The 12457-nt window shown below is 41.0% G+C and overlaps 1 protein-coding gene across 3 annotated transcripts in view; it reads right to left on the bottom strand.

Moving 5' to 3' along the window:
* The window catches only part of DNAI1 (dynein axonemal intermediate chain 1), a 150702-nt gene that overhangs the window by 134108 nt on the left and 4137 nt on the right, over positions 1–12457 (bottom strand). Inside the window, exons 2-4 of one of the 3 annotated variants that reach the window (XM_005436899.3) lie at positions 5412–5480; positions 3489–3587; positions 2465–2545 (exon numbers count right to left, since the gene is read on the bottom strand). The exons of 1 other annotated variant lie outside the window; for it this stretch is intronic. In XM_005436899.3, the coding sequence (XP_005436956.1) occupies positions 2465–2545; positions 3489–3587; positions 5412–5480 (249 nt within the window). The remainder of the gene's footprint in view (positions 1–2464; positions 2546–3488; positions 3588–5411; positions 5481–12457) is intronic. One more of the 3 variants, XM_027801990.2, reaches the window with a different exon arrangement.

Raw genomic sequence — 12457 nt, 5'->3', positions numbered from 1 at the left:
GACCACAGATGCTTCAACAGTTTCTTCTTAAAAATATGACTGCTCTCTGTACCAATCACAGCATAGCATCAAGCCCACTTCAGTTGCTGTGGACAATTTGAAAATATGGATCAATCATCACCTGTTTCTATCCTATAAATATGAAAACAACAACACCAAATAGAAGATAAAGGGACCTTATTTGCTTCCACAAGACTGATTTCCTTTCTCTGGTGATCTCATGTAGTGGTTGGTCAAAGTAGTTACAGTATCACACAAACGAGACAGGTTCAGGAGTATTTCACCTAGTTGTCTGTTCCTTGCCTAATGTTGGGGATAATCCAATGCCAGAACTAGAGGAGCTGTCCATGTGTCCTTTCTTTCATGGGGGCTGTGGGACACTGGAGTTGTTGGTGCCAAATACAGAAGCTGTGTGTCAGTTGGGAGCAGTGGGATTTGAATTGGGCGCCATACTTATCTCACAAAGCGGATATACTGGGTGCAGTCTAACACTCAACAATCAGCTGAGTGATGCCTGGGGTGAGGCAGGGGCCTCACAGCCCCATCTTGCTTGAGTAAAGCCAGAAAGACCTCCATACTTCTGTACCAAATCCTCCATCCTGTGTTGAAACACTGGGCTCCACTGGCCTTCCAGAACTGCCAGTCCTTGCTGAGGGCCAATTGGCACACAATGATTGACTCAGTCCCACCTCACCATGAGTATCAATCTGGCATTTAGAATCCTCTGTTTTGAGGATGAGAATTCCAACTAGTGGACAGGTTGATAAGCCTGGATCTCTCCCCCCCAGGCAGGGATGCCTCTTTGGCAAAACTTGTGCCTCTGACTATGTTGGATGTTACCCAGGAAAGTATTGTTAACAAAGCGTTGAACTCTTACCTCAAGCTCAATTTTTGCAGTGCATTTATGAACAGCAATTCTGAATTTGTTGTATCTGTCACCTTAATAAATCATACATTTTTTCAACTTTGTGAAAGTGTTTCAGTGAAAGTCCTTGAGAGGGCTCTGACAGGCAAGCATTGACTCTGATAAGTAGTTGTACATATAATCCTTTAGACCTACACTGTTGACCAAGTTTGAGACTAGGATTGGAACTAGCCACACCTAGACTCTCTGAGAAGGAGTTTAGAAACCAAGGGGGTCCTTTCTGAACCTCATGACTCAACAGGAGGGCTCTTCCCCCCACTTAGCCATGTGTCAGGCTCATACACATAATGCAACAGGGCATAACCCTTCCAAGGGAGAAGTGGGCAGCAAAGCCATCGTTCCACCCTCCCTCTGCGGCAGCCAGTGTTGCTAGCTGTACATGCTAGCAGGAGAAGGTTGCTTCAGGGTGTCCTGGTTTCAGCTGGGATAGAGTTAATTTTCTTCTTAGTAGCTGGCGCAGTGCTGTGTTTTGGATTTGGTGTGAGAACAATGTTGACAGGACACTGATGTTTGTGGTGATTGCTGAGTAATGTTCATAGTAAGTCAAGGACTTTTCAGTTTCTCAGGCCCTGCCAGTGAGAGGGCTGGAGTAGCACAGGCGACTGGGAGGGAACACAGCCAGGACAGGTGACCCAAACTAGTCAAAGGGGTATTCCATACCATATGATGCCATGCTGAGTATATATAAGCTAGGGGAAGAAGACTGAGGGAGGGGAAATTAGGCATTATAGCATTTGTCTTTCCAACTAACCATTATGCATGATGGAGCCCTACTTTCCTGGAGATGGCTGAACACCTGCCTAACGATGGAAAGCAGTAAATTAATTCCTTTGCTTGCATGCACAGCTTTTGCTTTACTTATTAAATTGTTCTTATCTCAACACTTGAGTTTTACATGCTTTTCTAATTCTCCACTCCATCCCTCCAGGTGAGGGGGGAGTGAGCGATGGCTACGTGGTACTTAGTTACCAGCTGGGGTTAAACTATGACACAGGGTAGTGCAGTGTGTGCTCTTCACACAAAAATGTGAAGGTGTGACTCTTGGATGTTTCCTGGAAGTCTTTGATGCACCTTCCCCAGCTCACTCCACCCTCCCCTGCTCACTCCTACTCATCATGAATAGAGCTCTTGTCAGTGATTTCACAAAGCACATTTCTGAGCTCTTCTAGAATTCAAACAACAGAATCTTGATGTGAGGATACTGAGGCATGACTGTCTTACAGACTGAGTAAAGCATTGCCTTTTATTCTTTGACCACCACAGAATCAAAAAGTTACCACCTGAGATTAGCTGCACTAATTACGTTCACTGTCAAGATTTTATTGAGTAATTGTTACATCCTATTTCTGAATAAATACGTCAATGCTTTTAGACTTTTACCCTCTGCAAAAAAAACCTTTAGGAACCATTGGCAGTAAGTATGTAACAAGAAAAAGCCACATTACAAGGAAATTTACCTGGTTATAAATCAAAGGAAAACACAAAAACACTTAATTGAAAAAAATCTCATCCTGATTTTACAGGTCATCGCACACTTACTTTAAAGCTGTATCTGACGATATTCTGTGGAGCATGGGGATTATTAGCTGTCAGGATGCGTGTAAATTCCTCTTTTAATTCCTTTGGAATGGAAACAAAATAATATTGTAAATAAGGTCCACTATGAATACAATGTGCAGCATACACAAATCACCAGGTTTATGCTCAATTCTATGATGTTCAGTTCACTGCAGTTACCTCATGTGCAGCTGATGCCTCTACAAGAACAATGCTTGGAGCCAGGCTAGCTCAGAGTAGAATTCGGAACAGTCATTCTGCTTCCTACCATAGTATTTCAATGGGCTTTCTTGATTTCTTTAGCTGGCATGTTAATTCTTACCTAAGCTATGGTAGCAATTAAAAAATTCTAGCTGCATTCTAAAAGGCAAGAAGCACAACCTGTGTCTTGAAGCATAAATGGTCCAAAAATAGAGTAAACAATAAGCTCAGTAGCAGTGCTTCCAGGACCAGCCAGTGGAAACAAAACCACAACTGGTGTTAACTGTTTTCACTGCCTGTGTCAGGGGAAGTAAGTATAGCTTCCCTTTGAGAGCTACTTGGAGGACAGGGAGAAATGCTAGAGTTTTAGAAGACATTGAGAAGAGAGAGAGAGAGAGACAACTGCAGTTGGAAGGGTGACCGCCTGCAATCCTACTAAACCAAGCTGAAAATAAATGGCCTTAAAACTGTAGGACACCTCCCTGTCCTGTGTATCACACCGAGGCACGTGAAAAGCTCAGGGCTGCCTCTGGGGTCCTTCTTATTGGAGTGAAGCCTTGGCCCTGTTCCCCTCATGGATCAACTCCATGTAGTTACATTGTCTTAAGCCCAGAACTGTGTTTCAAAGCACGTTCTCCCTGTTCTGCAGCTGACAGACATTTCAGTTTATGCTGCAGACACTGCTTTAGCAAGTACTGGAGTTTTACTCTTGCAGAACTTTCTCCAAAACAAAGAGGTAAGAGGTAGGCTTTGGTTTACAGTTTCGTACACATCTCATGACAACTACAGGCACTGTTTTACTCACAGCTTCAGTCAGCTCCAGTTGATCTGGGGGTTTAACTAGAGTCTTTGCTGCTGCCCATTCATCTAACCCCTCTCCCACTTCAGTGGAGACATCTTCATCCTAGCACAGGAATGACAAACCCATTAGTGCACCAAGACTGTGACTGCTTTGCTCCCTCCCAAAGTAGCATTTCTGCAGGCATGGGGCAAGGAGTTGAAAACAGTGTTCCCCCTTCTACCTCTGCTTTGAGCACAGCAGATAAACCCAAATGGCAGGCCCAAATCTGAAGACTGTTGAATGTGCACACACTTGCCAGCAAGGGTTCAGTAGGTCAGAGGAGCTGCTGTCTGAAGATAATTTCTGGCCGGTAAGGAAACTGGAGTAACTCCAGTAACAAAATATCAAGTAATTCTACTTCAATTTCAGTTTAAAGGTTGGCAATTCTGTTTCTTTTGGCTATGTAACACCAAAATGAGTCATACTTTAGGACTACTCAAGGGCACAAGTCAAAGACCTGCAATAACTTCTGAAGTGCTGTTCTATAAGCTACCTTTAGAAATTAGTTCAAGATACAAAGCTGCAGGGATGTAGCTCCTGGAGGAATGTTAACCATTTTCTTGCAAAGGCCAGCAGTTTGCGTTCTCCCAGCACAGAGAGCTGTTCTCTTTGGGCTGAGCACAGGTTGATGTCATGATATCATTAACAGGAAAATGCTTCACTGCAGGGACAATTTTCAATTAATTGTCATTACAAATACACTGCCATAATATACAGTTGCTGATTAAAGTGTTTAACTGCTCCCGGCAAAATTTCTCCCTCAGTTTGAAATGTATAATGGATTGATTTAAAATAAATCAATCATTCTTTTAAATACAGTTCTCTCAGGTCTGCTAAACTTTATGGCCATACAGAGCTGCTGAGGAGTCCAGGGTATAACTGAAAGCTGGCTGCAGGTACAGAGAGACTGGACCGAGCAAACCTTTGCTATCTGCAGAGTGCCACAAAAGTGAAAAGCACAATGCTGTTTGAAAATATGCAGTGGCTGAAAGTAACAGAGAATCCTGCATATGCCAGGCACCTAGGAAAAGATACAGGCTGCAGCCTTTTTCTTCCCCCAAGGGAGCGGTTATGAGGCAAGCTTCAAGGAAGGCCAGGTGCTCTGATATACAAAAGACCAATGTGGCAGAACACTTGTGATTTAATGCTCCCTGCATGTACACCTGCTTGTAGGACATTTGTCATACTCAGGTTCAATGCCAATTAGTTCAGTGGGTGATTTCCTTAGTGAGTCAAATCAAAAGTGTTGTTGGTTTAACATTTTTATTTATGTTTATGATTTAAAACTAAATAACTTTTCACTTTTAAAGGGTCAAAAGAAACAAGACTGTGATTTGTCCTAAGAAAGTGAAGAGCTGTTTACCACCATGACTGTTTAAAGGCATGTAAACTGTCCTTCCATCTATGTCAATGGGCTAAATAAAAGGAAAGGAGATTAAGTCAAGGTATTCTAAGTATTTATTTGCCCATAATAAAAACATTATCATGAGGCTAACAGTCAAGAAGTTTAGGCTACTTTCACTAATGCTTGCATTTCTCTGTTAATTAAGTGAATATGGGCTGTTTTGAATTTTCTAAACCAAGCAGGCATTTTTCTCACAGTCTATGTCAGCTTAAATTTTGGAATTTACAACCCAGACATTTTATTTTAATCTTTCATATTGCATTTTACCTAAATTGTGCCCTTGCTTTAGCTGCCATTGTTATTCTAACCTGCTAGTGTAATTCCCTTCTCAGTGGAAATCTAGAGCAGCCCTTTACTGCTAAATCAATAGAAATGTTACCAATTCCATAAAACAAACCATTGTTCAGACTGAATCCACTTTGCACCTCACAGATAAAGATGGAAAAAACATTTTTTAAGACTCATGGATTTGTGGATCTTACCCGTTTTTTAGATACAGCTTTAGGTGGCCTTAGTGGTACTGTCTTTCCTCCTGAAGGTCCACTTTGGCCCTGAAGCGAGAACATACCCAATGTAAACCTTCTAAACCTTGTTTCCTAATTTAACCAAAGCAGAGTAAAAATTGAATGTGCTCATTAATGCTTGCTCCAATGGTTTGTTTCAAAAGCTGAATATAGCAGTGTTTTGTCTATAAATCACTTGAATGAAAGGCAATCACTTTCACAATACAAGACAGCAGTTTATCAGCGTGAAGAAACACTAGGTTCTAACCTTCTTACTACCTGTGATACAACTATAAGTCATTCTCATGGGATTCTAGTGCATTACTCAAACACACAGAAAGGCTGTCCTTGGCCCAAATGCTCTCATGTGACAGTAAGCCTGAAGACAGCAGATCAATACCTACAAAGCCACGAGTGTTGAGAAAACATGGAAAACACTGATAAGTAGCTGGGAAGTTAACTACTGCCAGCCTGTCCAAGCACATCATAGAACAGAAATTTTTTTACGACAGGCTTTAAGGAAAACAATGAAATAATTACTGACAGGGAGCCTTACAGAGTATTTCTAAGGGAGATTACCCAAAGGTTAAGGAATAACAGAAGGGCACCAGTGCCAAAGCTTTATGAAAACTTTACAGAAAGTGAGAGAAGAAATGAAGAGGATCCTTTCAAGAAGATGCTGAGGGACAGTCAAGACTTAGAACCCAGAAGGCAGAAGGGAGAGAGAGCTGATAAATCAAACAAAGGAGACAACATTAGAAATCTTGGCAAGAACAGTTTCAGGACGGATCCCAGATAACACTGGATGGGATGGATGGAAAAAGCAGAGGAGTTACTTGGAAAAAGTAAAGAAAAGAAGGGGATACTAGAGAAGAGGGAAGGAAAGTAAACGGGTGGGAGAGCAAGCTCCCATGGGTTTACTGATTTTCTTTAGAAGAACATTAGGGTGTGCCTTTCAGCTCAGATTAAAGGTCCGCCTAGCCAAGTATCTCTCTCTAACAGTATTCAAAAGAAGGTATCTATGGAGCTTTCTCCAGGATACCCTCTCAGCTTGACATATGGACTTGGAAACATAAATGCTATCCTTTTTATTTCGTATCAGTGAACCTTTTTCTCCATAAATGTATTCAGCCATTTTGGAATCCATGTGCCTTTTTAGCACATGCAACTTCCACAGCAAGGACTCCCATGGTACAACTACATGCTAAAGCAAAGAACTGCTGCTTGCTTTTCAAGTCTGCCACTTGCTGCTTCCATCTGCTTTTCCTAGTCCTTCTACAGAAAAGCCCAGCTTTATTACATTATCTATTGTTCATCTCCTTTTCCATACCTCTTAGGAACACCTTAAGGAGCACGAGTCTCTACAGAGATTCCTAGGCTCCTCTCATGATTCCCCTTCATTATGAAAATTAAATATCCATTTCTACCATCTGCTTCCTACGTATTAAACAATTAAGCAGCCATAATGTCTTTGACCCAGTATCCCCAAGCATTGTTTCTAAAGCCCCATTACTTGTTAAGACTTGACAAAAAGAATTCAGAAAAGAAACCTTTTCAGAAAAGAAACCTTTTCAGAAAGGAACAAACTGTAGCAGAGATGCGAGGCTGAGTCTTTCAGTGTTGTTTCTGTTTGTACAAGCTAAGCTATGTAAAACTGTTGTTACAACAAGGCATCAGGGATTATTTTTATTCCAGAAGATACATATTAAAAGAGAAGAAACATGAGCAGACTGATACATTTTTATGCTTAGAAAATGTGCCTCACTTTGAAATACAAATTTTTATGACTCAAGTGGAGAAAATAAAGAGTTACGACATGTCCTTTAAAATCCCACAGTGGGCTGGTAGCAAAGCGGAGCAGAGAGCCTAGGAGCCCCAGCACCACAACACTACTGAGACCACTGGATTACGCAGCTGGCCTGTTTCCCTCATGTCATTGCTTGGCAATGGGCAACAGAGCATCCTATGCTACAAGCACCATGCTACATATTAATTAGATGTGATTTAAACTACAACATTTAAAACAGATTTTCAGAGCAGAATTTTACTCAGATCCAAACAAAAATCAAAGTCTTAATTTTAAACATGAAACAAAGCTTACGCAATATTAGCCTTTGTAAATGAGTCTATGAAAGCATTTATCCAGCAGCAAAGGCATTGACAAGGCAATCTGAGGGTAATTGGTTCTGGCAGTTGCACAGATTTCAGTTAACATAATCCAAAGAGACACCTGTGAATAAATATCTGCAACTGTATTAAAATCCAAAAGTGACACTGAAAAAAAGCTAGAGTGCACTGGAAGGAAGCAGCACAAACCCTGCCCTGCTCCCCACACCTTAAAGCATTTGTAGGGTAGAGCATGAGCAATTTTTCTAATTAGCCAGGGGCCTATGGCTAATTTTCTTTATTTCTTTTGTTTCTATACAGTATCATCATGGTTTTACAACTGCTACTTAATTATATAGTACAGGCCTGGTATGACAGAGAGGCCCTGAGGAGACCTAGGATGTGGGAGATCAGAGTAAGGCAAGGAATGATAAGAGATGGGGTGCAGGCTTGACATTAGAGACCCCACAGCTGTAAACATCTCACCACTGGCCAGTTAGAGAAATGCAGACCTGCAAACAGGGGAACTGGACAAAACTGGGTTTAGGAGTAACAAAGAAAAGAAAATAGCAGTACCTAGCATACTTAAGAAGTATCATCTACAGTAACATCAGGTGTAATGTGGAACACCAGACCAATGAAGGAAGTGAAATGTGAAAGTATGTTAGCTAACATATGGAAGAAACTCCCAAGTGGGTCCTAGAGTGGAGAAGAAACCATCAACATGGACATCTTATCCTTCCGAGCGAAAGACCCCAGATGCTGACAACTTGCTGTAACATTCCCACCAACACCACCACTGACAGCAAAATGAAACCATTAACCTTGGAAAACAAGAGGACCAGAAGAAGGGTGATCACAATACCAGAAAAGGAGTAGACAATGAGAAGCTTGCATGCAACAATTTTAACTGCATTGTTATTATTAGTAAAGATATTTTTTTTTACTCAGAAGTACTTCTTATTTTCTGTAATAATCACATCTGGTCTGATGATAATGTTTAGACTAAGATTTCAGTAACACTAACATTAAATTCTCAGCTATACAAATAAGGTGTCCTTCTTCTTTGCCCATAAACAAGATTTTGAGTGTAACAAAGTTTACAAACTACTTTAAAAAAGAACCAGGCTCTGAATGTCTTAATTTTGATCCCATGCACGTTTTTACCCTTCATCAAAGTGTAGCTGGAAGTACCACACTCAGTTGTGTAGAACTGGGAGAAGATGTTCAAGGGAGGGATCTCATTGCGTCAGTTGGTGGGATTTACCACCCTTCTCCATTTGCCTCATTCCTACTTTACTGACCGAATCTACTGCCTAACTGTGGCAGCTTGTTTCAGAGCTCCCTGGAAAATAAGCAAAGCTGTTCCCCACAACAGAGAGCAAGAACATGACTGGCAGGACAGTTACAAAATTTCACTTATTATCACTGGTATTTTAAACTAAAAAATCTCCAGCTGCCTGCTCCAACCTGAACAGTTATGGGTGCTTGGCTATCACACAAATCCTTGGCCAAGTATGGACACAGCCCACTCCAGAAGTGTGCTAAACCTGAAGAGGAAAGATAGGAGCCAGCACACACCAATCGATGTAGGCCCTGGGCTCTCTTCCATATGTGCTCCACAAAGACAGGACAGCCATACCTGGAGCAAATGAGCACAGGCTTATCTGGCAGGTAGTAGTAGAGTCCAGGAAGGTGTTGGTCCTTAGTTTATTCCAGGGTCCTTCAGAAAAACTCTTGTCTCCTGCCTAAATAAATCATCTCTCACAGCAGAGACCTACTTCAACAACAACGGAAGTTGAGTATCTTATTTGTTGGATTTCATGGACTTGGTAGCAAATGATCCCCATGGATCATTCCCATGGGGATGTGCTGCTGCAGCCTGTGCTGTGGAAGGCTCATCTCAAAGTACCTAAAACTGTTGAAATCTAGCTGGAAGGTGACACAAACATGAAGAGATCAGATGAGATCCTAGCATTTTGGCAATATCAGCAGTAGGCAACACTCATCAAAACTAGCAGATCTGTTTTAAACTATTACAAGAAGCAAGATGGGGAGCAAACTTGGCTCAGTCAAGGATACAAAATCTTTTACATCACATCTGATTCAGATAATAGCACAAAGTCTAATGCTGTGCCACTTGCTGAAAAAGTCCTGATATTCCTTTTTTTTGGTGTACCTGTGCTTTGTCCTTTTTCTACTTGTTTCGCAAGCTCATGCTCCGTGTAAATCTTTCCAAAGCCAGCACACTGTCCTTCCTCACACCTTTCCTTAAAACTCCTCTCTGCCATATTAGCTGTAAAGAGTCCTCAACAGCAACCAGGTAGTTGGCGTCCTGCCACCACATCTCGGAATGATGGCCATTGCTTACTCATTCTTATTTTTACTGTATCTATGTGTTACCCATAAACTATTATTTAAAATTTAATCCTGTTGTTCTGACAGCTATTTCTTTGTTCCACACTGCAGTGTTTGTACAACAGGGTAGAGGTCACAAATGCATCCACAATAGAAATAAAAAATAAAACTATAACTACATATCAACATAATGATTGTATATTCACTAGCAAGATGCTCATGACAGTGACTGACCTTCATACAGATCTCTAAAATTCAAGCACATTTTTGTTGTTATATAATTAGCTACAGAAAAAACCAATTGGAAGTTAACAGACTATTATTAGCATCTCAAAAAGAAGCATTCAGAAGTTAGAAAATACGAGAATTATTCACCCCATTGGGCACAGGCATTATGATACACTGCTTAATTCCACAATCACACACTTCGTTTTTTGTAGCTTCCTTGCCTCACTTGAGCAGTCCCAGACTTACAAGCATGGACAGAGCTCAGACAGCAAGTTGCTACTAGTGTTTTGGTTTATGTTGTTCAGCATCTAAAGTCTTTTTTTTTTAGACATAGCCTAAGTCAGACAGCCAGCAAAGGACACTTCAATCCAAGCAATTACATTTTAGCAAACTCTAAACAAACTGAAGATGGTCTTGCTATAGAAAAAGTAAATAGTCTTCCTAAATCTTCCTAATAAATGGTGCTACTATTCCTGCCTTTAATAATAATAATAATTAACAAGAAAAGGAATGTGAATAATTATAAGGAAATTATATCAGGAAAAAAGACACATTGTTGCCAGGGGACTAAGGAAAGGGTAGGAGGCGTTAAGGAGTTATGAGGTGTTTCTCACCTCCAGGTCACCATCATAACTCTGACCACCCTGGGAGGTGCTCCACTGCTACAGCAAAAAATGCCCGAGTGAGAATTTATGCATGCTAAACGTGTTTTACTCTGATGACTGTCTTACATTAAATAAACAGATTACCATAGTTCCCACAGTAAAAAGATACTAAAAGCCCATAACAGGCATCAAGAATATAGAAATATAGAATATAGAAAACTCAAGTGACTTTTCTTCTGGACCTTTCTTTCAGGATGTGTTTATGATAGCAGCACCTAGATATTCCTGCCTGGGCCAGACATTGACTAAGCTACACAACAAATTGGCTATTGGCTACAGCAAAGGTAGAGTAATCCAACAGGATGACACAGATCAAGAGAGGAAACAGCTGAAAAGTGATGCTTTAAATGCCATATAATTTTCCTTTCCCTTGCCACAGCTCCTTCTAACACAGCCAATCATCAAGAGTTACATCACAGACAATCAGAGTTGCAAACAGATGCAAAATCAAGTCCTTCAGCAGGAGGTTTTCCTGTTGCTGACCTATCCAACAAGCATTTATAATGGTATTTCAAGGTAGAATGGGTTGTCTCCAAATGAAATTCCTCTAAATATTTTTTTGTTTGAGTTTTGAAACTGGAAAACTAAAATAAGAAGAAACTACTGGCTATTTTCAAAAGGACATTACTGTAAATGAAAAAAAGCACTACCAAGGTGGCATTTCATAAGAGCTGTCTTACTTCTGCTCCCAGAAACATGTAATCGGAGGGAAAGCATCAAAGAGATGCAATCCCTGTGGAAGTTTAGCCCTCAGCACCATAGTTAACATGTTTCCAGCTTGGCCCGCAATGAGGAAAACAAAGAACACTCAACCATCCATTCAAGTCTTGTCCTTGCTTATTCTATCCAACAGTGATTATTACTCTCACTTTGTGTTGGCAAATGTGACAGCCATCAGTTGCTGATCTGAGACTCATTAACTGAATTTATACAAAATAGACAGGACTGTTAGTACCTGTCTTCTTGATTAGGAAAAGCTCTGAAGCTTTTATCAAGCCCTGGAACAATCATGTCTGGGTCTTTCTTAACAGCTATTTTCTATGGCCTTACTTTTCAACTATTTCATCCTCCACTGCAGAAAACATCTGACTTGTCAGTGGCAATGCTTAAGTAAATTATCTTGGTGTTCTAAGAAGCAGAGATGTACTCTCAAAAGCAAGCATTCATTTAAGAACCAGGTTGAATCCCAGATTTTTGACTGCAGAAATCCTTCAGGAAAAAATGTATCCATTCCTCACATTCAGATGCAAGGCCTGCCCTGACTAACCGAGTAGGAGACGCAATGATGCTACTACATGTGCTGTCCTGCCATCCAGGGTGAGGTTCCTTACTATATCCTACAGCCTTGTCTGGGTGGTACATCCATCTCCTATAGTGTCAGATTAAACTGCCCCTTCCAGACTAGCTTTTGCAGCTGGTCACTGCATGGTGAGAAACCACACACAGCACTATACAGTAACTCCTTGAGTAACATGAGATTTCTCCCTGTGCTTAAAGCAGGAGGTAGGCTCAGTAGATCTGGATTTGCAGATCCAGCCTAAAATACCAGAAAACTCTGAGGCAGGGAAGATGCAGGTGGATTAGTCTGCAAAACTGCACTGTCAATTCCTATTTTCCAAGGGCTGAAAATTGATTACATGCTAATGAAACACCCATCAGGGCAATGAC

The sequence above is a fragment of the Falco cherrug genome, chromosome Z (assembly GCF_023634085.1).
Source record: "Falco cherrug isolate bFalChe1 chromosome Z, bFalChe1.pri, whole genome shotgun sequence".
NCBI lineage: Eukaryota > Metazoa > Chordata > Aves > Falconiformes > Falconidae > Falco > Falco cherrug.
Note: the sequence above shows the minus strand (reverse complement) of the source record. Positions and strands in the feature narration are given on the sequence as shown.